At 40.0% G+C, this 27576-nt stretch overlaps 1 protein-coding gene across 1 annotated transcript; it reads left to right on the top strand.

The window, feature by feature from the left end:
• The first annotated feature begins 1994 nt into the window (after positions 1-1994).
• On the top strand, positions 1995-15944 carry DBR1 (debranching RNA lariats 1). The gene is made up of 8 exons (XM_031009855.2): positions 1995-2347; positions 3312-3436; positions 5230-5310; positions 6741-6826; positions 9627-9851; positions 13065-13145; positions 13429-13574; positions 14341-15944. Exons 1-8 carry the CDS (start codon positions 2151-2153, stop codon positions 15035-15037), a joined length of 1638 nt encoding a protein of 545 aa, XP_030865715.1. The 5' UTR covers positions 1995-2150; the 3' UTR covers positions 15038-15944.
• The last annotated feature ends 11632 nt before the right edge of the window (positions 15945-27576 follow it).

The raw sequence follows: 27576 nt of genomic DNA, 5'->3' as shown, positions 1-27576 counted from the left end.
AAAAAATGAGATTTTTAAACTAAGAATCCAATGAAACAGAAACAGACAATAGAATCAGCTCTGCAGATAAGTAAGATATTGGGCTTAGAAGACAGGCAACCTAAAATAACAATGATTAATATATGAGAGAAAGAGAGGAAAAGATGAAGGAAATAAATTAAAAGATAAAGAATCTCTTTAAACCATTGGCTTCACTGGAAAAGAATCCAATATAAATCCTAAAATTGAAAAGGACTATAATGTTAAAACATTAATAAATGAGTTTGTACGTTAGACATAGAACAAAATAGGATTAGTAAACTAGAAGAGAGGTTATTAGAAACTATCCAAAATAAAACACTGATAAAAATGAGAACTATGGAATAGAAATAAAAGATAGGTAAAATACCATGGAAAAATTCCAAAGGAGTAGGAAAAGACAGAAAAAAAAGCAACATTTAAGTAGATACTGACCAAGAATTTTCCAAAACTGAAAAAAGATACCAAGCTATAGATTCAGAAAGCATAAATGAGTAAGGTTAAAAAAAAAAACACTTAGATATATTTTATTAAAATAGCTTTAAGGAGTAGGGAGAGAAAGCAGAGAAAGAGAAAACAGTAAATAGCAAAGAAAAAGACACATTACTGGCTGGGCGCGGTGGCTAACGCCTGTAATCCTAGCACTTCGGGAAGCCGAGGTGGGCGGATCACTTGAGGTCAGGAGTTCGAAACCAGCTTGGCCATCATGGTGAAACCCTGTCTCTACTAAAAATGCAAAAAATTATCTGGGCATGGTGGTGTGCACCTGTAATCCCAGCTACTTCGGAGGCTGAGGCAGGAGAATCGCTTGAACTGGGGAGGCGGAGGTTGCAGTGAGCCGAGATCGTGCCACCGCCTCCAGCCTGGGCAACAGAGTGAGAGACTGTCTCAAAAAAACAAAAAACAAACAAACAAAAAACCCACATTACTTTCAATGAAAAAAAACCTTAAGTTTATAGGTGACTGCTCAGTAGAAGATAATGCAAGCCAGAAGATAATAGAATGCAATTTTTGAAATGCTTTGTAAAACACACACACACACACACACACACACACACTGCTTAACTGGTATTCAGTACTCAGTAAACACACCCTTTATGAATTAAGGTGAAACAAATTCTTTGTTTTTCTTTTTTTTTTTTTAGACGGAGTCTCACCCTGTCACCCAGGCTGGAGTGCAATGGCACGATCTCAGATCACTGCAATCTCTGCCTCCTGGGTTCAAGCGATTCTCCTGCCCCAGCCTCCCAAGTAGCTGGGATTACAGGTGTGCGCCACCACGCCCAGCTAATTTTTTGTATCTTTAGTAGAGACAGGGTTTCACCATGTTGGCCATGCTGGTCTCAAACTCCTGACCTCGTGATCCGCCCGCCTCTGCCTCCCAAAGTGCTGGGATTACAGGTGTGAGCCAGCACACTGGCTTCTTTTCTTTTCTTCTCTCTCTCTTTCTCTTTTGTCTCTCTTTTTTTTTTTTTTTTTTTTTTTTTTAGACGGAGTCTCGCTCTGTCGCCCAAGCTGGAGTGCAGGGGCGCGATCTCAGGTCACTGCAACCTCCGTCTCCTGGGTTTGAGGGATTCTCCTGCCTCAGCCTCTGAAGTAGCTGTGATTACAGACGTGCGCTACTGCGCCCAGCTAATTTTTGTATTTTTAGTAGAGACAGGGTTTCACCATTTTCCCCAGAGTGGAAAGAAATTTTTAAACAAACAAATATCTAGAAAAAAATTAATCTGTCGTCGGCCTACACTAAACAGGAAAACTTAAACTGAGCTCTTCAGACAGAAGAAAAATGATTCCAAAGAGAAAAATGGAAATCCAGGAAGAAAAGAGTAAGGATGGAAAGAGCACATTTGTGGATGTATACACAAAAAAATATTGACTGCATAAAACAGTAATTAAAAAAGAGAAAAAAGGAAAAAAAGAAAATAAGTTCCCTGGGATCCCAGAATTAGGTTTGACCTTCCCGGTCCCTCTCTCGCGAGATCTGGAAACCGGAAGTGAATTATTTTGCAGGAGTCTACACCCAGGCAGTGGCTCTACTTATTAAAGTTGGCGGGAGCTGAGCGATCAGTCGGTCCTGGGCTGGCTGTGGTGTAGGGCGTTGCAGGCAGCGCTCACCTCCTCAGGCCGGCAGAATGAGGGTGGCTGTGGCTGGCTGCTGCCACGGCGAGCTGGATAAGATCTATGAGACGCTGGCGCTGGCAGAGCGGCGCGGCCCGGGGCCTGTCGACCTCTTGCTGTGCTGCGGCGACTTCCAGGCGGTGCGCAACGAGGCGGATCTACTCTGCATGGCCGTGCCGCCCAAGTATCGTCACATGCAAACCTTCTACAGGTGAGGACGCGGCCGGGCCCGGCCTTGGCGGTGTGGGGTGGGACTGGGTTCCCTCTGCCACTGGCTGCTTGTTTCCCTTAGATCCTGTCTTTGTTCGCGCTGTGTCTCTAATTGGTGCCTAACTGAATACAGGGGTGAGGTAGTGGGAGGCGGGAAATGTATTCAGTTAGGTACTGTATTCAGTTAGGTACCAAATTATGTCAGTTTCACTAGCACCCTATCTCATTAGGTGCTTAGGAAATGTCACTTTCCTTCTTTCCATACACATCTTATTCATTTCACAGGGTATCGAAGCCTGGGAGGGGATAACCTGGAGGAAGAAGCTGACAGGTTTAGATAGCTACCTTGTACTTGATAGGACTCTGGAATTAGTTCATTCAATGATCCTGAAGTTTTTACTGGGCGCCTGCTATGTGCTTGTTGTGGTTCTAGAAGATGAGGTTATGGCAATGAACTCGAAACAGTTCTTGACTTAATTGAACGGGCACTGACTTGAGGCTCAAGGTGGAAGCTCTTCATTCCTAAGGGCAAGGATGGATACTGAGCAATTACTTTTTTTTTTTTTGCTTGAGACAGAGTTTCGCTTTGTTGCCCAGGCTGGAGTGCAGTACCGCGATATTGACCTACTGCAACCTCCGTCTCCTGGGTTCAAGCGATTCTCCCACCTCAGCCTCCCGAGTAGCTGGGATTACACCCAGCTAATTTTTGCATTTTTAGTAGAGACGGGGTTTCACCACATTGGCCAGGTTGGTCTCGAACTCCTGACCTCAGGGGATCCGCCTGTGTCGGCCATCCAAAGTGCTGGGATTACAGGAGGGAGCCACCGCGCCCAGCCCCAGGCAATTCCTTTTGAAAGAGCTTTTTAACTTTTTATGATGAACTCAGTTTCTTTTTTTTTTTTCGGAACTTATTTGCTTTTCTGCTATGCCTAATTGTGGTAACTGACTTTGCTCTTATGTTTTAGGTATTACTCTGGAGAGAAAAAGGCCCCAGTTCTCACGCTGTTCATTGGGGGAAACCATGAAGCCTCAAATCATTTGCAAGAGTTACCCTATGGTGGCTGGGTGGCACCAAACATTTATTATTTAGGTATGTGATTGTGTTTGTGGATAATTTTTTTTCCTGGGATGGAAGAGCTTATCAGGATTTGCGTTAGTTGGACTGTGTCTTGACATGTATGGTGTTTGGAGAATGTCATTAATTTAAATACTTAATCGTGAAAATTTAATTAAGATAGTTAATTATTAAATGGTTGATCATGAAAATATGCCCTTCATCTAGTGTTTTAAGCACTATCTAATATCATTGCAAAGACCTCACACACTATTTGTAGTCCCTTCATTTTTTCTTACAATTTTTATTGAATTAAAAAAAGACCTTAAACTTTTATTAATAGAAATTCTTATGCATACACAAAAGTAGAGAATAGTATGATGAATCTCAGTACCTGTTAACCAGCTTCAACGACTATTATATTGCAATCTCCTGGATTTTTTTTTTTTTTTTTTGTGGGAAGAGATGACTAGAGTATTTAAAGCAAGTCCAACTGTTGGATTATTTCACTTTTACATATTTCAGTACATGTTTTTAAGTGATAAGGATCTTTAAAAATACTACTACAGTACTGTTATTATACTTAACTGAAGTAATCATTATCTATTGCCATGTTCGTGGTCAGATTTCCCTGCTTAACGTAAAGATGTCTGCTTTACAACTGGTTTAAATAGGACCCAGACAAGGCCAGCCCATTTCTTTTGGTTGTCATGACTCTGAAGTCTATTAGACTATAATAGTCTCCCTGTCTCGCTTTTTCATGCCATTTACTTGCTGAAGAAAACAGGAAATTTGTCTTGCAGCATTTCCTGCATTCAGGATTTAGCTGATTGGATTCCTTTTATCCTTTGCATTTCCTATAATCTGCTTTTAGATTTTCAGACTTGATTAGATTGTCTCAATATTAGCCCCTATAAACTATATAGCCTTTTCATCCCTTTATTTTTCGAGACAAGGTCTGGTTCTGTTGCCCAGGCTGGAGTGCAGTGGCCTGATCTCAGCTCATTGCAACCTTCACCTTCCAGGCTCAAGCCATCCTCCCACCACAGCCTCCCAAGTAGCTGTGACTGCAAGCGTGTACCACCACGCCCGGCTAATTTTTTTGTTTTTTTGTATTTTTTTGTGGAGACTGAGTTTGGCCATGTTGTCCAGGCTGGTCTCGAACTCAGGAGCTCAAAGTGATCCGCCCACCTGGGCCTCCAAAGTGGTGGGATTACAGGGATGAGCCACTGCACCCAGCTTCATCCCTTTATTTAAATGTATATTCTTTCTAGAACAGTTTATAGATTTTACCAATGATGAGATTGTATTTCAGAAATTTAGTTTCCCTACTTTGCTACTTACTGATCATCTTTTGATGTATTCATCCTATATTACAATATTGTGAAAAAGTGGAATTGTCAGAAGATGATCAATCAGAAATGAAACTAGAAGCTGTAGGTTCTTTATACCTTATACCTGTTGATTTTCAGGTTTATACATGTAAATCCATCAAAGGACATTTTCCACCTCCCACTACCTCACCCGTGTATTCAGTTAGGTACCAAATTATGTCTGTTTCACTTTCAGCACCCTATCTCATTTGTCCCTTCCAGAATCTACTTAGTGTTTTGGCTCATCTAATTCCAGACCTTGCCTTTATATACTGTTATAATATATCCCTAATACACTGTTGGCATATTATTATGTAAAAAGCATAACCTCATCATGGTGCTTAATTTTCAAATAATTTTAGAACTGTGTGGAATTCCATCTAAATGGAATGGTTTATTCAGTCGGTGTAGAGATTCCTTTTGCCTACAGTAATTTTATTTAACTGTATTGTTTAGGTTTGGCTGGTGTGGTAAAATACCGAGGTGTAAGGATCGGTGGAATCTCTGGTATCTTTAAATCTCATGACTATCGAAAAGGTATTGTTTTGAGAATTATTTTTAAACTTTAGAACTTGCATGCCCCAGAGTAAGTTAAGCATGATATGTACTTTGACTCTTTCATATATCTTTGTATCCTCGATATAGTTTTATCAAGTCTTAGTATTTTGCTTTTTTTTTTTTTTTTGAGACAGAGTTTCGTTCTTGGTGTCCATGATGGAGTGCAGTGGTGCGATCTCGGCTCACTACAACCTCCACCTCCCAGGTTCAAGCCATTCTCCTGCCTCAGCCTCCTGAGTAGCTGGGATTATAGGCGCCCACCACCACGCCCGGCTAATTTTTTTGTATTTTTAGTAGAGACGGGGTTTCACCATGTTGGTCAGGCTAGTCTCGAATACCTGACCTCAAGTGATCCCACCCACCTCTGCCTCCCAAAGTGCTGGGATTACAGGCGTAAGCTACCACGCCTGGCCTGTATTTTGCAATTTTTTATTTTTATTTTTAAGAAATAAAACAGTATAGATATAATTAAAGTTCATTGTTTATCTGTCCTCAATCCCGTTCCCTTCTTTTCTTCCCTCCCTCTCTTTGCCAGGCAGTCACTGTGTTGAATTTGGTGATTATAATTTACTTGATTATTTTACATCATTACCACATATGTAAGAACTTTAAACAATGTACTTGTTTTAAGCTTCATATAAATGTATCGCATTGCTTGTATCTTTCTCAAACTTGCTTCTTTGTTTAACATGTTTTGAAGTCTGTGTTGATACATGTAATCTAATCTGTTCATTTGTGAATAGTATTCCATTATATAAGTATATCACAAGTGCATATTAATTTCATTGTGTCTGAATGAATTATACTTTGATTTCAAAGTTAAAGGAATAGCTTGGATTCACATCGATTTCACAAATTTCATGAATTACGTTGACAGCTAAAACTTACATCCTGAATGTAACTGTTACAAGTCTGTTCCCTGCCACTTGGCTCTTTCTTATTCTAAACTGTTGGAATGGAGGTACAAAATAGGCTGTCTTCTCTGTGGCAGGTGTGGGTACAAATTGGAACCACTCTTGGGAAGCTGTTTATCAGGTTTTTCTATTTTATCTCAGGGATATCATTTATGCATATAATACACATATTTCTTTTTCGGCTTAAAACAACAATAATTTGTTATTTTATTAATATTGGGAGCATAAGGAACTAGTCTCTAGTCAACAGTTAGAAAGTAACTGAAGTGTGCCAGCAACAATGTGTGGGACCTTAGAAAGCAGATACACCCTTAGTTGAGCCTGCACAGGAAGGAGACTGCAGTCCACCATCTTTTTAAAAAATTTCCCTAGATAACTTTTTAAAATCGTATATATTGAAGGTGTACATGATATTTTGGAGACCTGTGTATATGTCTTTGTATTTGCAGTATTTAAGGAAATTAAATATAGCTTATTTTTCTTCTTCAATCTAAGGTCATTTTGAGTGCCCCCCTTATAATTCATCTACAATCAGGAGTATATATCATGTGAGAAATATTGAAGTCTATAAATTAAAACAGGTACGTAAAAAGCGCATTACAGCAGACTTGAAAAAATTTTAAAGTAATTCTGTGCCAAAATGTATTTTGGTCATATTGGTATACTACTTTCAAGAAGAGCAATTCTGTATTTTTAAAATGTGGATCTTGAGTTTTTAGGAGGTTCACAGATGAACATTTTTTTTTTCTTTTTTTGAGACAGAGTCTCACTATGTCACCCAGGCTGAAGTGCAGTGGTGCAATCTCGGCTCACTGCAACCTCCGCCTCCTGGGTTCAAGCAAGTCTTGTGCCTCAACCTTCTGAGTAGCTGGAACTATGGGCGCCCACCACCACACCTGCCTAATTTTTTGTATTTGTAGTAGGGATGGGGTTTCACCATGTTTGCCAGGCTGGTCTCAAATTCCTGACCTCAGGTGATCCGCCTGCCTTGGCCTCCCAAAGTGCTGGGATTATAGGTGTGAGCCACCGTGCCTGGCAAAATTTTTTTTACTTCAATAATTATGAGTTTATTTTAGTAAGAATGAAAGATTTAATTCATGATTTCAAATATTACTTAGGTTAAGGCTAAAGAATACCTATTAAAGTGATATTTAAAATAAAATATTAAAGTGATATTTTAAAGAAAATATTGAAATAAACATTTTATTTTATGTAATAGTAATTAAGTAATGGTATTAAATAGAAAATAAGTAATAGTAAAGATGACAGAGGAAATGGGAAAATTGTGAAGGTAGTATGGAAACACTGCTTAATTGCAGAGTAGGTGAAACTAGGTTGTTTGAGAACCCATTACATGGCTGACACTGGGCTAAACAGACTTCACACTTGGTATTTCATATAATCTCCACTCAAACCCTATGAAATAGATGTAACTCTTAACTTCATCCCTTTAAGGATGAGAAGCCAAGGCTCAGACAGGTAAGTAACCTGCCCAGGACTTCCCAAAGTTTAGTGGTAGAGCCTGCCTGACTGCACTCATGCCCATCACACTGTCTCTAGAGCCTCTGCAGGAGTCTAACGATGCTTGCAAGTGTTTCTTTTATGCCCTGTGCATACAGTTCCCTTAAATAGATTTTCTCTTTCACCTATCTAAATCCTACCAGTCCTTTAAGACCCAACTTAGATGCCATTTCCCAACCATGAGTTTTCTTCTTTTTTTTTTGAGACAAGGTCTCACTCTGTCACCCAGGCTGGAGTGCAGTAGTATGATCATGGCTTGGCTCACTGCAGCCTCAATCTGCCAGGCTTGGATGATCCTCCCACTTCAGCCTCCCGAGTAGCTTGGACTATAGGCATGCATCACCTCGCCCAGCTAATTTTTTTCATATTTTTTAGAGACAGAGTTTTGCCATGTTGCCCAGGCTGGTCTCAAACTCTTGAACTCAAGCGATCCTTCCGCCTTGGCCTCCGAAAGTGCTGGGATTACAGGCATGAGCCACCATGCCCAGCCAGCCATGACTTCTCTAGTTTAGAGTCATTACCCTAGTTTGAATTTTTGTTGCATCTGTTGGCCATACCAGTTATTCAGTGGTTAGTCATATCTATCTAATATCTAATATTTTGTATTGTCTTGAGCAGTTATTTAAGTTTTTTTTTTTTTTTTTTGAGACAAAGTTTCACTTCTGTTGCCCAAGCTGGAGTGCAACAGTGCGATCTTGGCTCACTGCAACCTCCGCCTCCTGGGTTCAAGCGATTCTCCTGCCTCAGCCTCCTGAGTAGCTGGGATTATAGGCGCCCACCACCACGCCCGGCTAATTTTTTGTATATTAAATAAAGATGGGGTTTCACCATGTTGGCCAGGCTGGTCTCGAACTCCTGACCTTCAGGCGATCCACCCACCTCGGCCTCCTAAAGTGCTGGGATTACAGGCGTGAGCCACTGCGCCCAGCCGGTATTTAAGTTGTTTTAATTTCGTTTTTCGAGTATTCGTTTCAGATTACTTCAAGGTTTTGGGGATAAGTAAAGTCTGGAGTATATTTTGTTTCCTTAAGTTGTTTAATGAAATACTAATTTATGTAGTAAACACAGTTTTTTAGTGTATACTATGTGAGCCTATTAGAATTTTTTTTTTCCTGGTAAATCTTTGGGTTTACTGAATCAGTCATGTTAGAGGTCTCATGAAATCTAGTGTCTCTGGATCTTCAAAACAGTAATTTCTTTTTTCTTTTTTTTCTTTTTGAGATGGAGTTTCACTCTTGTGGCCCAGGCTGGAGTGCAATTGCATGATCTCGGCTTACTGCAACCTCCACCTCCTGGGTTCAAGCGATTCTCCTGCCTCAGTCTCCCTAGTAGCTGGGATTACAGACAGATGCCACGACGTCCAGCTAAATTTTTGTGTTTTTAGTAGAGATGGGGTTTCACCATGTTGGTCAGGCTTGTTTCGAACTCCTGACCTCAGGTGATCCACCTGCCTCAGCCTCCCAAAGTGCTGGGATTATAGGCGTGAGCCACCGCGCCCGGCCCAAAATAATAATTTCTTTACCAAAGAGGAAAAGAACTATGGTTATCGTGTATTTTAGAAGCTAAGTGCTAAAGATCTTAGATGACTGGCAGTCTAATCAGAGTCTGTCTCCATTGCCTTGCCTTGCCACTGAAAATAAGAATGATTTATGAGCAGAGAAAATGCAGCTTCTCTTTGCCTAGATGAATGAGTTGCCTAGTATTTTTATCACTCTCTTAAAGTGTCCTTAGAATGAATTATACAGAATTCTAGAGATCTCAGTGGGTGAATGGTTGTATGGTGGTAGAGAGAAGGGAGGGGATTGTTTTGGTTAATCTGTTTTAAGAGTTTTCTTTCTTTCTCTTTTTCTCTTTTGAAAGCTGAAGCAGCCTATAGATATATTCTTGTCTCACGATTGGCCAAGAAGTATATATCATTATGGAAATAAGAAGCAACTTCTTAAGACTAAATCTTTTTTCCGACAAGAAGTGGAAAATAACACATTAGGAAGTCCAGCTGCCTCAGAGCTTTTAGAGCATCTCAAACCTACTTATTGGTTTTCTGCCCACCTTCATGTGAAGTTTGCCGCCTTGATGCAGCATCAGGTAGAAAACAAAATGTTTATTCTTTCATTTAACACACACTATTGAACATCTATGGACCATACACAGTTGTAAAGTTAGAGAAAGAAGTAAAAGATAACTTACCTCTTGTGAGTAGCTCAATATATGATTCTGGGAAAGACAAGCAATTACAAAACAGTATAATAAGTTTGAGAGAAAACGTAGGCAGTGGGAGCACCTAAGCCAGACTGTGGTGGGATGGGAACATGGGAGATGAAGATAGAGAAGGTTTTCAAAAGGTGATAGCTGAACTGAGTCTTGAAGTGCCAGGAAGAAACACACTGTAAGGGTATTTTATTTAGAGGGACTGGCATGTGCTCGAGGTCTGAGAGCATGGGGTGTTTGGGGACTTGTAGGCAGTTCCTGTGGGACTAAGGCGTAGGGACTGATGAAGCTGGAACAAGATCATAACTGCCTTCTAGGGGCCATGCTCTGGAGTTATGATTTTAACCAAAGATGATGGGGAAATGTGGGGAGTGATGAAATCAGATTTTCATTTCAGAACGATTAGTTTGACAGCATTGTTGTGTATGGATTGGAGTAATGTAAAATGGGAGGCAGAGCAGGCTATTTAAGCAAAAGAAAAGGTTTTAACCTAAGGCAAAGAGAGAATACAGAGAATGAAGCAGATTCTAGAGAGATTTTAGAAGGAGAATCATTGCGATTTGGTGACTGGGGGAGGAAAGAAGTCCAGGATGACCCCCAGTTTTCTTTGCTTAACTGCATGGATGATGTACTTGATGGAAGGTAGAAAATAAATATATACTTATAATGAAACTTCTATGGAAGTATGCATTTCTTCCTTTCACCTCTGATTCTGGCTGAACTCTGACTTTCCCATAAAGTAGTCCATAGGAAAACTGTTTAGAAAATGCTGGGTTAACAGAGTTACAGATTTCTTCTTGGAGACATGTAGAGAATTTCTGAGAGTCTTTATTGCACTAATGGGCATTGCCTTTCTCAAGAGTAGAATGTGACACTTCCCAAACTTACTTAACCAAACACTTCTGTGTTAGAGGTATACTTTAAAAATGTTCCTCAAACACGGTTTGGAAGGTTTTGTCTGAAAATATACCTATAGGCCCTTTCTGTTGTGGATTTATTCTTCTCACTTCCCAGTTTCACTGGGAGAAGGAGAGGTTACTCTTTTCATTGTATCTCTGCATTAATAATGTTTGACCTCTTTGTAATTGGCTCCTCAACTTCCTCTGACTGCCACTTTCTATTTTATCCCCTTTACCAACGCCAGAGATCACTTTTCCTTGGACTGCTTTGCTGCCAATATCTGCCTATAATCTCCATGCCTTCCATTTTTCTTTTTTTTTTTTTGAGACAGAGTCTTGCTCTGTTGCCCAGGCTGGAGTGCAGTGGCGCGATCTCCACTCACTGCAAGCTCCACCTTCCGGGTTCACACCATTCTCCTGCCTCAGTGTCCAGAGTAGCTGGGACTACAGGCGCCCGCCACCACGCCTGGCTAATTTTTTCTATTTTTAGTAGAGACGGGGTTTCACTATGTTAGCCAGGATGGTCTCGATCTCCTGATCTCGTGATCCACCCACCTCAGCCTCCCAAAGTGCTGGGATTACAGGCATGAGCCACCGCGCCTGGCCATGCCTTCCATTTTTCTTAATACAGATTGAGCATCTCTAATCTGAAATCTGAAATGCTCTAGAATCTGAAATTTTTGACATGACACACAATTTTCAGATTTTTGGATTAAGGATATTAAACCAGTATGTATTCTGTAAATATTCCAAAATCTGAAAAAATCTGAAATTTAAAACACTTCTGGTCCAAAGCATTTTAGATAAGGCATACTCAGCTTGTACCTCACCAGAACTGAACTGATGCTTGGTCCTCAGCAGGAGATACCATAGTTTGCTTCCTTGTGTTTTTAACTCCATGATGAAGCTGGAACAAGATCGCAACTGCCTTTTAGAGGCCATTCTCTGGAGTTCAGGTTTTAACTAGAGATGCTGGGGAAAGGTTTTTTAACCTTTTCCAAAATGACCTACATGTTTGTGATTCTCTCCACGTTTCTTTCTGTCAATTCACTTTTGAAAAAAAAAACCTTTATTGGAGTATAATTTACATACCATAAAATTAATATGTTTTGGCATGGTGGCTCATGCCTGTAATCCCAGCACTTTGGGAGGCCAAGGCGGGTGGATCACTTGAGGCCAGGAGTTCGAGGCCAGTGTGGCCAACGTGGCGAAACTCCATCTCTACTAAAAATACAAAAATTAGCTGGGCATGTTAGCACATGCTTGTAATCCCAGCTATTCGGGAGGCTGAGACATGAGAATCACTTGAGCCCGGGAGGCAGAGGTTGCAGTGAGTCAAGATCGTGCCACTGCACTCCAACCTGGACGACAGAGTAAGACTCTGTCTCAAAACAAAGAAAAGAAAAGAAAAAACCACATTTTAAGTGAACAATTCAGTGATTTTTAGTAAATTTCCAGAGTTGTGCTAATATCACATCATCTAGTTTTAGAACTTGTCCATCACCCCCAAAGATCCTTTGTGCCTGCTTGAAGGCAATCCTTGTTCCTGCCCTCAGCCCCAGGGGAGCACTAACTTGCTTTGTGTTTCTATAGATTTGCCTTTCCTGAACATTCATTTAATGGAATCGTAAAATATATAGTCTTTGGCAACTGATTTCTTTCATTTGCTTGATTTTGAGATTCACTCATGTTGTAGCATTATAAATATTGCATTCCTTTTTACTGCTGAGTAATAGTTCATTCTATGGATATATCACATCTATTTTTGGTGTTGTAGCTAAGAAATCTTTGCCTAACCCAGAGTTACAAAGATTTTCTCCTGTGGGTTCTTCTAAAAATTGTATAGTTTTAGTTCTGCCAGTTTACTTTTAAGCTCTTTTGTTTATCTTTAATCCTTGGGTTATATGCTTTGATTTATGTGTGTTCAATGCTTTGAGTTAACATCATCATCATCATTAGTTTTTGCCTTGAATTTTGTATGGAAATTGAAGCTCTGAGAAGTTAAATGCCTTCTCTTTTATCGCACAAGTGGGTATAGAATTAACTTAATTTTGGAAAAGTAACAGTCATTCCTTTGACACACAACTTAGGGGTATGTGTGATAAAGATTATTTTCATCCTATTCCGTGTATGAAGAATTACCTGTGGTTGTTTTAACATTCTTTCTTAAATCATGATTCATATTGTCCAGGCAAAGGATAAAGGACAGACAGCCAGAGCAACCAAATTTTTAGCCTTGGACAAATGCTTACCACATAGAGATTTTCTTCAGGTAAGAAGAGTGAAGTGGCTTTATAATATAGTTGTACTCTTCCAGAGACTTAAAAAAATATAATTTTCCTTTCGGAATTTTTTTGTTCTGTTTGTAATTTATGTATTCTGAGAATTCTTTGGGGGTATCTTACTTATTAATTTAAAATTAAATGGATTGATTTAAAATTAAATAATTGAAATTAAATTTAAATTAAATTCCTTTTTATTTTATTAAATTATATTAAAGTGATTAGACTATTAAAAATATATATGTATTTCTTAACATTGATTTCATCCTGTAGATATTAGAGATAGAACATGACCCCAGTGCTCCTGATTACTTGGAATATGATATTGAATGGCTCACTATTCTCAGGGCTACGGATGATCTTATTAATGTGACTGGGCGCCTGTGGAATATGCCAGAAAATAATGGCCTGCATGCAAGGTAAGTCAGACTTTATTTAGGACCTGCTTTTTCCATTGCATGCATAATTTTTATATCTCCCACCTTTGTTTTGTTTTGTTTTGAAACGGGGTCTAGCTCTGTTATCCAAACTGGACTGCAGTGGTGTGATCTTGGATCTTGGCTCACTGCATCCTCTGCCTCCTGGGCTAAAGGGATCCTCCCACCTCTGCCCCCAGAGTAGCTGGGACCACAGGCATGCACCACCACGCCCAGCTAATTTTTTGGTATTTTTGGTAGAGATGGGGCTTTCCCATGTTGCCTAGGTTGGTCTTGAACTCCTGAGCTCAAGCTATCCACCTCCCTCGGCCTCCCAAAGTACTGGGATTACAGGCGTGAGCTGCTGTATCTGGCCTCCACCTTTGTTTTTAATCAAGGGAATTATTGTTGAATGAGTGTCAGAACAATTCAAAGTTTGCAGGTTTTCCATCTAAAAGAGACAGGAAAATGGACTGTTGAGCATTACCTCAAATAAATTTATAAGTGAATAAGTGTACATAAAACCATAATATGGTGAAGATATAGTCCACACATTAAAATTGTTTTGGAGTATGAGTTAAAGATGGCTTTTTCTAAGAATTATTTTTATTTCTAAATGGTCCTTTGCTAAATTAACTCTAACTTTAAAAATGGAATTTTGATAGATGGCTTATTTTTTATCCTTGCACCTGAAGTCTGTAATTAGATTTCATCATTTATTGTTTAGAGCTGATAAAATGTAAAAAGCTATTGTTTTGTACTTTTATAGGTGGGATTATAGTGCAACAGAAGAAGGTATGAAAGAAGTATTGGAAAAATTGAATCATGATCTCAAGGTTCCATGTAACTTTAGTGTAACAGCTGCTTGTTATGATCCTAGCAAGCCACAGACACAAATGCAGCTGATTCATAGGATCAATCCTCAGACTACTGAATTTTGTGCCCAACTTGGTATCATAGACATCAATGTTAGGCTTCAGAAGTCCAAGGAAGAACATCATGTGTGTGGTGAATATGAAGAACAGGATGATGTGGAGAGTAATGACTCTGGAGAAGACCGGAGTGAATATAATACAGACACATCTGCTCTGTCTTCTATTAATCCAGATGAAATAATGTTAGATGAAGAAGAAGAAGATGAAGATAGTATTGTAAGTGCACATAGTGGCATGAATACACCATCGGTAGAACCTTCTGATCAAGCTTCTGAGTTTTCTGCAAGTTTCTCTGATGTCAGGATCTTGCCAGGCTCTATGATTGTATCTTCTGATGATACGGTGGATTCCACAATTGATAGAGAGGGGAAACCTGGTGGGACTGTGGAGTCAGGGAATGGAGAGGACTTAACCAAGGTGCCATTGAAGAGGCTGAGTGATGAACATGAACCTGAACAAAGAAAGAAAATTAAGAGGAGGAATCAAGCCATTTACGCTGCAGTGGATGATGATGATGATGATGCAGCTTAAGATGATTTACTTGTTTTGTTTTTGTGTTTGTTTTGTTTTTTTGAGATGGAGTTTCACTCTTGTCACCTAGACTGGAGTGCAATGGCGTGATCTCGGCTCACTGCAACCTCCACCTCCCGGGTTCAAGCAATTCTCCTGCCTCAGCCTCCCAAGTAGGTGGGACTACAGGTGCCCGCCACCACAGCCGGCTAATTTTTGCATTTTTAGTAGTGACAGGGTTTCACCATGTTGGCCAGGCTGGTCTCGAACTCCTGACCTCAGGCAATCCACCTGTCTTGGCCTTCTAAAGTGCTGAGATTACAGGCGTGAGCCACTGTGCCTGGCCGACAATTTACTTAGTATTAATTTACTAAGACAATTTACTTAGTCTTAGTATTATATGTAGATATGTGATTTTTTGAGACTGTATTTTTAGAGCTGAATTTTTGACTAAAGACTTAACTTTATAATAATGAAGATACATTAGAGAATTTTAGTTAGATATTGACTTTATCTTTAGGCTTTTGTATGTTTTAGATGCAGACATATTAAAGTTTCATATATTTACTTGACTGGGTATCTTTTTTTTTTGAAGACGTACATTATTCACTTCCATTTTTACAATAAACACTTACTTAACATCTACTTTGTGCCAAGCACTCTGCTATAATATGGGACCATAAAGATGAGTAAGACAAGGATTTTTGCCTCCAAGGACTTGTTATCACTGTAAACATTTTGATGTATACAATATGGCTATATTATATTTTGTTTTATAAAATCAAGTCATTGTATATATTATGATGTATGCTTTCTTTTCATTTATTATAAATATTTTTCCTGATCAGCTTTTAATATCTGTCAAATAAAAATTGAAATTGAAGATGGTATATAAGATTTCAGGAAATAAACTACTTTGAATACTAAACATTGGTAAATGTACAATCTTAATTTGCTGAGATTAGTATAACCCTGCTGACTTTTGCATATTGAGTTTTTTTTGTTTTTGTTTTTGTTTTTTTTTTTTTTGAGATGCAATCTCACTCTGTCGTGCAGGAGTGCAGTGGGGAGATATCGGCTCACTACAAGCTCCGCCTCCTGGGTTCACGCCATTCTTCTGCCTCAGCCTCCTGAGTAGCTGGGACTACAGGCTCCCGCAACCATGCCTGGCTAATTGTTTGTATTTTGTTAAGTAGAGACGGGGTTTCACCGTGTTAGCCAGGATGGTCTCTATCTCCTGACCTCGTGATCCGCCCGCCTCGGCCTCCCAAAGTGCTGGGATTACAGGCGTGAGCCACTGTGCCCGGCCAGCATATTGTGTTTTAACTTTAGCTTTAATTTTCATGTAACTATAGTAACTATGTAGGTCATTTTTGGCATAGTTCACCCCATAGTTTTAATTACTAGCAAGGATCAAGCTGCACAAATAACTGCCCCTCATGCTGCGTGATGGATTGCTAAATTAAAGTATTTTTGAAGATCCATATAGAAAAACTACACCTCTGTGCTATCTCTGGTTAAAATACCTGGGCCACCTGAAGAGATTGTCACTCCGTACTTCATATCAGAAGTCGTGGAATCCAAGATTGTTCCAGGATCTCATCATCCCATGGCAGTCTAAATCCAGGAGTTAATCTCGGAGAATAATAATGTAGCACTTGGCTTCTACCTTGTCTTGACTCCATAAAGGTCTAGGATTTGGGGGATTTTATTTTTATTTCCTTCCATTTTTTGGTTTACTTTCTTTTTTGAGTTGAATAATTCACTCATTTTGCTTTTTTTTTTTTTTTTTTTTAGATAAAGTCTCACTCTGTCACCCAGGTGGGAGTGCAGTGGCACAATCTTGGCTCATTACTGCAACCTCCACCTCCCAGGTTCAAGGCAATTCTGGTGTTTCAAGGTGAATCTCATGCCTCAGCCTCCCAAGTAGCTGGGACTACAGGCGCCTGCCACCATGCCCAGCTAATTTTTTTTTTTTTTTTTCAGGCAGAGTTTTGCTCTTGTTGCCCAGGCTGGAGTGCAATGGCATCATCTCAGCTCACCACAACTTCCGCCTCCCGGGTTCAAGCAATTCTCCTGCCTTAGCCTCCTGAGTAGGTGGGATTACAGGCATGTGCCACCACGTCTGGCTAATTTTTTGTATTTTTAGTACAGATGTGGTTTCTCCATGTTGGTCAGGCTGGTCTTGAACTCCTGACCTGAGGTGATCCGCCCACCTCGGCCTCCCAAAGTGCTGGGATTAAAGGCTTGAGCCACCACACCCGGCCTAATTTTTGTATTTTTAGTTGAAATAGGGTTTTGCCGTGTTGGCCAGGCTGGTCTCGAACTCCTGGCTTCAGGTGATCCACCTGCCTTGGCCTCCCAAGTGCTGGGACCACAGCCATGAACCACCTCACCTGGCCCACTTATTTAATTTAATTTATTTATTTATTTGAGACAGTCTCATTCTGTCTCTCAGGCTGGAGTGCAGTGGCATGATCTCGGCTCACTGCAACCTCCGCCTCCTGGGTTCAAGCGATTCTCCTGCCTCAGCCTCCCAAGTAGCTGGGACTACAGGCCCATGCCACCACACCCGGCTAATTTGTGTATTTTTAGTAGAGACAGTGTTTCACCATGTTGGCCAGGATGGTCTCAATCTCTTGACCTCGTGATCCGCCCACCTCGGCCTCTCAAAGTGCTGGGATTACAAGCGTGAGCCACGGTCCCGGCTTGCTTTATTTATTTATTTATTTAATTTATTTTTATTTTTTTTGAGATGGAGTTTCTCTCTGTTGCCCAGGCTGGAGTGCAGTGGCGCAATCTCCACTCACTGCAAGCTCCGCCTCCCGGGTTCACCCTTTTCTCCTGCCTCAGCCTCCCGAGTAGCTGGAACTACAGGCACCCACCACCACGCCCGGCTAATTTTTTTGTATTTTTAGTAGAGACGGGGTTTCACCGTGTTAGCCAGGATGGTCTCGATCTCCTGACCTCGTGATCCGCCTGCCTCGGCCTTCCAAAGTGCTGGGATTACAGGCATGAGCCACCGCGCCCGGCCCTTATTTATTTATTTTTGAGACAGAGTCTCGCTCTGTCCCCCAGGCTGGAGTGCAGTGGTGCGATCTCAGTTCACTGCAACCTCTGCCCCCTGGCTTCAAGCGATTCTCCTGCCTCAGCCTCCTGAATAGCTGGAACTATAGGTGTCCGCCACCACGTCCAGCTAATTTTTGAATTTTTAGTAGAAATAGGGTTTCATCATGTTGGCCAGGCTGGTCTCAAAACTCCTGGCTTCAAACGGTCCACCCGCTTTGACCTCTCAAAGTGCTGGGATTACAGGCCTGAGCCACCACGCCCAGCCCGGCCCACTTATTTTTATTCTCATTATTTACATAAAGTATTTAAAGCTATGACCAGGCACAATGGCTCATGCCTGTAATCCCAACACTTTGAGAGGCTGAGTCAAGAGGATTGCTTGAGCTCAGGAGTTCGAGACCAGCCTGGGCTGAAGTGAGACCTCGTCTCTACAAATTAATAAAAAAAATTAGCTGGGTGTGGTTTCACATGCCTGTGGTCCCAGATACTTGAGCAGCTGAGAAGGGAGGATTGCTTGAGACTAGGAGGTTGAGGCTGTAGGGAGCTGTGATCATGAAACTGCACTCAGCCTGGGCGACAGAGTGAGACCGTCTCAAAAGAAAGAAAGAAAAGGCTATGAATTGCCCCCGATTGCTGATTTAATTGAATTGTAAAAATTCTGCCATTTATTGTTTTTTTCCCAGAAATTTTTGTTAAAGAAGAAAGCAGAAACAAATATTAGAGTTAATAAATGGTGTTTCTCAAAAAAACCTAGATAATCCTCTAGCTTACCTAATCAAGAAATAAAGCACAGATACAGAAAGGAAGAAAGAAATAAAAAGAAAAAGAAAGAAAAGAAAAGAAAGAGAGAGAGGGCACAAATATAGAAAGGAAGGAAGGAAGAAAAGAAAAAGAAAGAAAAGAAGGAAGGAAAAGGAAAGAAGAAGGAAAGGAAGGGAGGGGAGGGGAGGGAGAGAGAGAGAGAGAAAGAAAGGAAAGAAAAAGAAAGAAAGAGAAAGAAAGAAAAAAAAAGAAAAGCAAGAAAGATTGCCATACTAAAGAACCTCCTGACCCAGATGGTTTCAGGAGGAAACTACCCAAAGCCCAGATAATTTCTGGCCAGGCGCGGTGGCTCACGCCTGTAACCCCAACACCCGAGGTGGGTGTATCACCTGAGGCCAGGAGTTCGAGACCAGCCTGACCAACGTGGAGAAACCCCCATCTCTACTAAAAATACAATATTAGCCAGGCATGGTGGCGCATGCTTATAATTCCAGCTACTCGGGAGGCTGAGGCAGGAGAATCGCATGAACCTGGGAGACGGAGCTTGTGGCGAGCTGAGATCATGCCATTGCACTCCAGCCTGGGCAACAAGAGCAAAACTCCGTCTTAAAAAAAAAAGAAGGCCAGATAATTTATAATGTTAGATAAATTGTTTTAAAATATATAAAATTAAATAAAATTTACAGTTTCTTTTTATGAAAGTATCACATTGAAGTCTAAATCTGAAAAAAATTACACAAAAAACCCTGTAAATCTCACACATAAATATTGTTGCAAAAATCCTAAATAAAATATTAGAAAGCAATCTATAGCACACTTTAAAATGATATGGCATGACTGATAAAAAAAGATGGTTCAATATTAGGAAGTCTGTTTATATAATCCACGCATTAATATACCTAAGGCCAAACATCATGATTATCGTCATGGATGATGAAAAGGTCTTTGACAAAATTCAACACCCATTTCTGATTTTGTAAAAAAAATAAGTAGCATCTTACTTAATGGGGAAGCACTAAGTATTCCCATCAAAGCAAAGGAACAAAACAGGATACCCACTACCTCCGTTACATTTTAACATTGTATTGGAAAGAACAAAACAATCACAAAAAAGAACACAATGAGGGGAATCAGAATTGCAAAAGAAGAGGCATCCATATACAGGTGATCTCATAGTTTAGGTGGAAAACAAGAAAATTACAATTAGGCCAGGCACGGTGGCTCACGCCTGTAATCCCAGCACTTTGCGAGGCCGAGGTGAGCGGATCACGAGGTCATGAGATGGAGACCATCCTGGCTAACATGGTGAAACCCCGTCTCTACTAAAAATACAATAAATTAGCTGGGTGTGGTGGGGCGGTGCCTGTAATCCCAGCTACTTGGGAGGCTGACGAAGGAGAATGGTGTGAACCCAGGAGGCAGAGGTTGCATTGAGCCGAGATTGCGCCACTGCACTCCAGCCTGGGCGACAGAGCAAGACTCTGTCTCAAAAAAAAAAAAAAAAAAAAAAATTACAATTAAAAGTAATTCAAACAATCCTATACCTCAGTAAAGTGATAAGATAAAATTAACATAGAAATCAGTTTACACACAATTACCAGTGACATAACACCAACAAGAATACTTAAGAAGTAGGCAAAACATATGATGAGGAAAACCATAAAATATACCTGAAAAATACAAAAGTAGACTTTATGGTAAAATGTCTCTTATTCTTGGATAGATAGACAATTTTAAACATATCAATTCTTCTCAAGTTATACAAATTTAAAATGATCCTAGTCATGATACCAGTAGTTTTTTTTTGTTTTGTTTGTTTTTCTAAAGCTAGACAAGTTGATTTTAAAGTTTAGTTGGAGAAATAAGGACAGGAAAATTTCCAAAAAAGGGCAATGGAGGGATACTGGGCATATTATATATTAAAACATACTATAAAACCTGTATGGGCTGGGTGGGGTGGCTCACGCCTGTAATCCCAGCAGTTTGGGAGGCTGAAGTTGGAGGACCACTTGAGGCCAGGAGTTCGAGACCAGCATGGCCAATATGGCAAAACCCCATCTCTACAAAAAGTACAAAAATTAGCATGCGGTGGTGCACACCTGTAGTCCCAGCTACTTGGGAGGCTGAGGTGGCAGGATCGCTTGAGCCCAGGAGGTGGAGGTTGCAGTAAGCTGAGATCACACTACTGAAGTCCAGCCTGGGCGACAGAGCAAAACTGACTAAAGAAAAAAGAATCCTGTGTAATTAAAACAATGTAGTACTGTGTAGTATTGGTGCATTGGACAGATCAATGGACCAGAAAGACTGGAAATAGGCCCAAACATATATAAAGTTTTAGTATTAAGTGGCATCTCAAATTACTGAGGAAAAAGAATGTTTTTGTTTGTTTTTTCAGAGACAGGATATTGCTCTGTTACCCAGGAGTGCAGGTGATCATAGCTCACTGCAGCCTCAAATCCCTAAGCTCAAGCAGTCTTCCCACCTCAGCCTCCTGAGTAGCTAAGACTACAGGCATGTACCACCACTCTTGTCTAATTTTTAAAACCTTTTCTGTAGAGGTGGGTTTCATTATGTTGCCCACGTTGATCTTGATTCCTGGCCTCAAGCAATCCTCCCATCTTGGCCTCCCAAAGTACTGGGATTACAGGCATGAGCCACTGCACCTGCTAAGATGATGTTTTTAATAAATAAGAGTTGGATATATGGATATTTATTTGGAAAGAAACTTGGGTTTATACTTTATATACCATAATAAACTCCAAAAAGATCAGAGATCTACATGTGAAAAATGAAACCCTATAATACCAGATGAAAACACAGGTAAATTTCCTTATAACATGGAACGGAGGAAAGCCTTTGTAACTGTATCTTAAGATGCAAACACAGGAAAAGACTGATACATTTTGACTATATATAAAAATAGATAACTTTTGCATGGCAAAGAAAGCATACCATAAACAAAGTTAAAAGGTAAATGACAAACTGGTGATACATACTTGCAACTCATCACCAACAAAGTGCTTATCTTCCCAAAATATAAACTATATAGACCCAGTAATCCCAGTTCTAGGAATATGACCTAATGATATATGTCCCCAAATTAAAAAAAGCATAAGCACAAGGTTATTCATCATAGCATTATTTGTAGTAGCATAAGATTGGAAATAACCTAAAAGTTCACCAGGAGAGGACTAGTTGAACAAACACCCAAAGGAGTAAGATGAAGCCTTAAAAAAAAGAAGAATGTGGAACATGAAATTTTATACATGAATATTTATAGCTGCATTATTCATGTTAGCCAAAAAGTAGAAATAACCCAAATGTCTATCAACCAATGATTGGATAAAATGTGGTATATCTATACAATGAAATATTACACAGCAGTAAAAAGGAATGAAGTACTGATACATGCTATGTGGATGAACCTTGAAAACATTATGCTAAGTGAAAAAAGCCAGACACAAAAATCCACACGTAAGACTCCATTTATATGAAATGTTCAAATTAGAGACAGAAAGTAGATTATTGGTTGCCTAGGGCTGAAGGAAGGGAGTAGGAGATAATGAGGAATAACTGCTAATGAATACAGGGTTTCTTTTTGGGGTGGTGAATATGATCTCAAATTAGATTATGGTGATGGTTACACAACTCTGAAAATATTGAAAACATTGAATTGTGGCCAGGCATGGTGGCTCACACCTTTTACCCCAGCACTTTGGGAGGCCGAGGTGGGCGGATCACTAGGTCAAGAGATTGAGACCATCCCGGCCAACATGGTGAAACCCCATCTCTACTCAAAAAAAAAATACAAAAATTAACTGGGTGTGGTGGCACGTGCCTGTAGTCCCAGCTACTCAGGAGGCTGAAGCAGAAGAATTGCTTGAACCCAGGAGGTGGAGGTTGCAGTGAGCTGAGATCAAGCCACTGCACTCCAGCCTGGTGACAGAGCAAGACTCCATCTCAAAAAAAAAAAAAAAAAAAAAAAAAAAGAAAATATTGAATTGTACACTTAAAGAAAGAAGAATGTGAGAGACTCTCATAAACTGTTATGGAGTAAGTTCTAGGTTATAAGTGAAAAGAGCCAGATGCAGAACAGTATATATAATATGGTTTGGCTCTGTATCCCTACCCAAATCTCATCTTAAATTGTAATCCCCATAATCCCCACGCATAGAGGGAGGGACCTGGTGGGAGGCGATTGAATCATGGGGATGGTTTCCCCCAAGCTGTTCTTGTGATAGTGAGTTCTCACGAGATCTGATGTTTTTATAAGTGTTTGACAGTTCCTCCTTCTCTTTCTTTCTCTCTCTCTCTCTCTTTCTTGCCTGCCACCATGTAAGATGTGCCTGCTTCTCCTTCTGCCATGATTGTAAGTTTCCTGAGGCCTCCCCAGTCTTGGGGAACTGTGAGTCAATTAAAACTCTTTCCTACATAAATTACCTGGTCTCGGGTATTCTTTATAGCAGTGTGAAAATTGACTAATACAATATATTTTCTGCCTAAGAAAGTTCACCTTCTTATTCTGCCTTTTTTCTTTTAATTTTGAATTTTAAAGCATTTGCATGTTTCAAAAGTCAAAACTATATGGAAAGGTATACTCAGAGATGTCTTGCTTTCGTTCTGAACCCCTTTATCCTCTTATCCCTCCCCAACTCTTTTTTTTTTTTTTTTTTTAGTTTCTAGTTTATCCAAGTATTGGAATTGGTAATATCTCAGGTGAACCTTTAAAGTGGCAGAAGTTGTGGAAGTCATTTATTTTTGGCCTGCATTCCTCTTTCTGGTACTAGTACCACATCTTATTTTTTTGAGAGTCACATTTACTGCACTGGTGTCCGGCTCTTGGCCGTTCATGGGAAGTCACATGATTCAAGTTGTACCGGTTGGATGCTCCTTCCTTGGAATACAAATCTCGATCAGAGAGATAAAGAGATGAAAATTGTTGGTGCTCATTAGTTCCAGTGGCAGTAGCTTGACAAAACTATTGAGTAATTTCTACTATCTATTCTACATTCTCAGAATTTCTCTTTTCTTAGCCTAGTTTTCCAGCCTTCCTTTCATCTTCTAATTACCAATCCCCTATTCCCTTACCTCCTTCCAGTAAATTTCCCAGTTGTTTAATTTAGTCAGTAAGTTTTGGTGTTTACAACCAAAATGTCCTGACTTATACATATACTTCTGAGTGTTAATGAGATTGTATTGGAGTTGGGGGAAAGTGCAAGGGAAGAAATAGAAGGCCTTCACCTGTTATTTTCTTCAATTTTTCGTTATCACCCTAGACCACTCATTTATTCATTCAAGAAATATTTACTGAGATAAATAGGTCTCAGGCACTATACCAGGGACATAATGGATGAGAAAAACCAGGTATAACTCCTGCCTTCATAGAGCTTGTAGTACAATGAGATAAATTAATGTTAATAAAATAATCACACCAATAATAGTGAAATTCTAATTATAGTAGTGTGACAAATGAGAGGAATATAGGTGGACATTTGGTTTACAGGTATTGTTTAATATTCTTATTGGAGGTCTTGGTCAAAAGTATAAAATAATAAAAGAAAATAAGAAATATAAGCGTTGGCTGGGAGGTGGAGGTTGCAGTGAGCCGAGATCGCGCCACAGCACTCTAGCCTGGCAACAGAGCAAGACTCTGTCTCAAAAAAAAAGAAAAAAAAAACTGTAGCATTTTTCTACATCAGCAATAACCAGTAAGAAAAAATGATAGCAAATGAAATAGCAAGAACAAATATGATAACATTTCTGGAAATTAATGTTTCAAAAAATGAGTAGACATCAATAAAGAAAAATTTTAAGTTATATTAAAAATAATATATTAATATTTAAATAAATGAAGAAATTGTCCATGGTTCTGGATGTGATACAATAACATTATAAAGTTGTCAATTAACAACTGCCAGTGATCCCAAACCACCTGAAAGTGTTGATGCCATTCTGGTAATTTAACAAATTGGAAAAGTAAAATTTTAACATGAATTATAGAAGTGAAATTACATAGGACATTCAACATCAATTCTTTTTTTTTTTCTTTTGAGACGGAGTCTCGCCCTGTCGCCCAGGCTGGAGTGCAATGGTGCGATCTCAGCTCACTGCAACCTCTGCCTCTGGGGTTCACGATTCTCCTGCCTCAGCCTTCCAAGTAGCCAGGATTACAGGCACCCACCACCATGCCCAGCTAATTTTTGTATTTTTAGTGGAGACAGGGGTTTCACCATGTTGGCCAGGCAGGTCTCAAACTCCTGACCTCGTGATCTGCCCGCCTTGGCCTCCCAAAGTGCTGGGATTACAGGCATGAGCCACCACACCCGGCCTCAACATCAAGTATATAAAAGTACTGATACAAGAAAGAACGCTGTGAAATGTTGATATGACCACTATATTTATTATTAACAAATAAAATGTGGAGAAGGAAGGCTAGGTGAGATTATCAAAGGATTCCAAAGCATTTCAGTTGCTTTTCTTTTCTTTTCTTTTCTTTTTTTTTCAAGACGGAGCCTTGCTCCGTTGCCCAGGCTGAAGTGCAGTGGCGCAATCTTGGCTCATGGCAACCTCAGCCTTCTGGGTTCAAGTGATTCTCCTGTCTCAGCCTCTGGAGATTACAGGTGCCCGCCACCAAGCTGAGCTAATTTTTGTGTTTTTAGTAGGGATGGAGTTTCACCATGTTGGCCAGGCTGGTCTGGAGCTCCTGACCTCGAGATCCGTCCACTTCAGCCTCCCAAAGTGCTGGGATTACAGACCTAAGCCACCACGCCCAACCCTTCAGTTGCTTTTCTTTGTCCATTTTGAGCTTCTCCACCTACTGACTTACGGAGTCCAAAGTGGGAAATTGCTGGTGATTTCCTGAATTTTTCAGTAATACCTGTATCAAAATTCTGAACTCTCATCATAAGCTTGTGTTCATCATTGTTGGGATACTCATTTGGTTTTCTTTAAATTTTCTTTTTTTGAATTACTCATATATTCACACAATAAAACATATCTGTTTTATCTCTGTCTTCCAGTCAACCAGTTCCTCTCTCTAGAGTCAATCAACATTATAAGTTGAATTTATCTTTTTCTCCTCTCTTTTGAGGAATATGGTGGCAATCTATATTCTATTTGTTACTTTACTTTTTTCCACTTTAACAATCAATATATCTTGGAGATGATTCCATGTCCATACACAAGTCTTTTTTGTTTTTTTATGGGTGCATTATATAAATGTATCTTATTAAACCAGTTCTTACTGATATACATTAGGTTGTTTCCAACCGTTTGATAATAAAAACAATGAAAATGAATATGTATGTCATTTTACCCATGTGTAACTGGATCTCTAGGATAAATTCCTAGTAATGGAATTGCTAGTCAGGCCTGGCTTATACCTGTAATCCTAGTACTTTGGGAGGGTGAGATGGGCAGATAACTTGAGCCCAGGAGTTCAAGACCAGCATGGCCGACATGGCAAAACCCCATCTCTACTAAAAGTACAAAAATTAGCTGGGCGTGGTGGCGTGCACTTGTAATCCCAGCTACTGGGGAGGCTGAGGCACGAGAATTACTTGAATTCAGGAGGTGGAGGTTGCAGTGAGCTGAGATCATGCCACTGCACTATAGCCTGGGTGACAGAGTGAGATCCTGTCTCAAAAAAAAAAAAAAAGGATATGTTGGTTTATAATTTTGATATGTATAGCTCAACTCCCCTCTGCAGAAGTTGATACAGATTTACGCTTCCAGGAATGTATGTTTCTCCACATCTTCCCCAACACCTTATATTATTAAATTTTATAAGCTTTTGCTTATCTTTTACTGTTAACTGCCTAGTCATAATTTTTTTTTTCTTTTTGGAGATGGGGTCTCGCTTTGCCACCTAGACTGCTGGAGTACAGTGGTGTCATCATAAATCACTGTAGCCTTGAACTCCTGGGCTCAAGTGATGCTCCTGCTTCAGCCTCCCAAGTAGCTGAGACTACATGTGCACACCACCACACCTGGCTAATTTTAAAAAAATTTTTGTAGAGATGGAATCTCGATATGTAACCCATACTGGTCTCAAATTCCTGGACTCAAGGGATCCTGCCTCCTCAACCTTCCAAAGTGCTGGGATTACAGGTGTGAACCACTGTACCTGGCCAATTTTTACCTGTTTTTTTATTGAATTAAATCTTAATTTCTTATTGATTTGTAGAAGTTTTTATATAATAGGGAATTTATAACTTTGCTCTTCATTGTCTGTGACTTACCCTTAAAGATTCTGTAATCATTAGGCCTTTTTTCTTTCTTTTTTGGCTCTGTCGCCCAGGCTGTAGTGCAGTGGCACAATCTCAGCTCACTGCAACCTCCGCCTCCCGGGTTCAAGCAGTTCTCCTGCCTCAGCCTCCTGAGTAGCTGGGATTACAGGCATGTGCCACTGTGCCCGGCTAATTTTTGTATTTTTAGTAGGGATAGGGTTTCACCATGTTGGCCAGGCTGGTTTTGAACTCCTGACCTCAAGTGATCCACCTGCCTTGGCCTCCCAAAGTGTTGGGATTACAGATGTGAGCCATCGTGCCTGGCAGGCCTTTTTATATAATAAAATAATAAAATATAATAAAACACAGAATCAGATTCTACAACACAAGTATATGACTTATTGAATTATTATAAGGTGAATACTCCTGTAATTACCACCCAGGTTACCTGGGTGGCTAGAACTTTGCCAATCATCTCAGAAGACCCTCCATATGCCCCAT

Source organism: Gorilla gorilla, chromosome 2 (genome assembly GCF_029281585.2).
Source record: "Gorilla gorilla gorilla isolate KB3781 chromosome 2, NHGRI_mGorGor1-v2.1_pri, whole genome shotgun sequence".
NCBI lineage: Eukaryota > Metazoa > Chordata > Mammalia > Primates > Hominidae > Gorilla > Gorilla gorilla.
The sequence above is the reverse complement of the archived record's forward strand: the minus strand, read 5'-3'. Positions and strand labels throughout refer to the sequence as shown.

Bases quoted from the DNA above. Each gene is read 5' to 3' on its own strand.
- DBR1 (XM_031009855.2), top strand. From the start codon at position 2,151: ATGAGGGTGGCTGTGGCTGGCTGCTGCCACGGCGAGCTGGATAAGATC. The intron at 2,348-3,311 runs GTGAGGACGCGG...CTTATGTTTTAG, and splicing joins CACATGCAAACCTTCTACAG to GTATTACTCTGGAGAGAAAA. The intron at 13,146-13,428 runs GTAAGAAGAGTG...TTCATCCTGTAG, and splicing joins CACATAGAGATTTTCTTCAG to ATATTAGAGATAGAACATGA.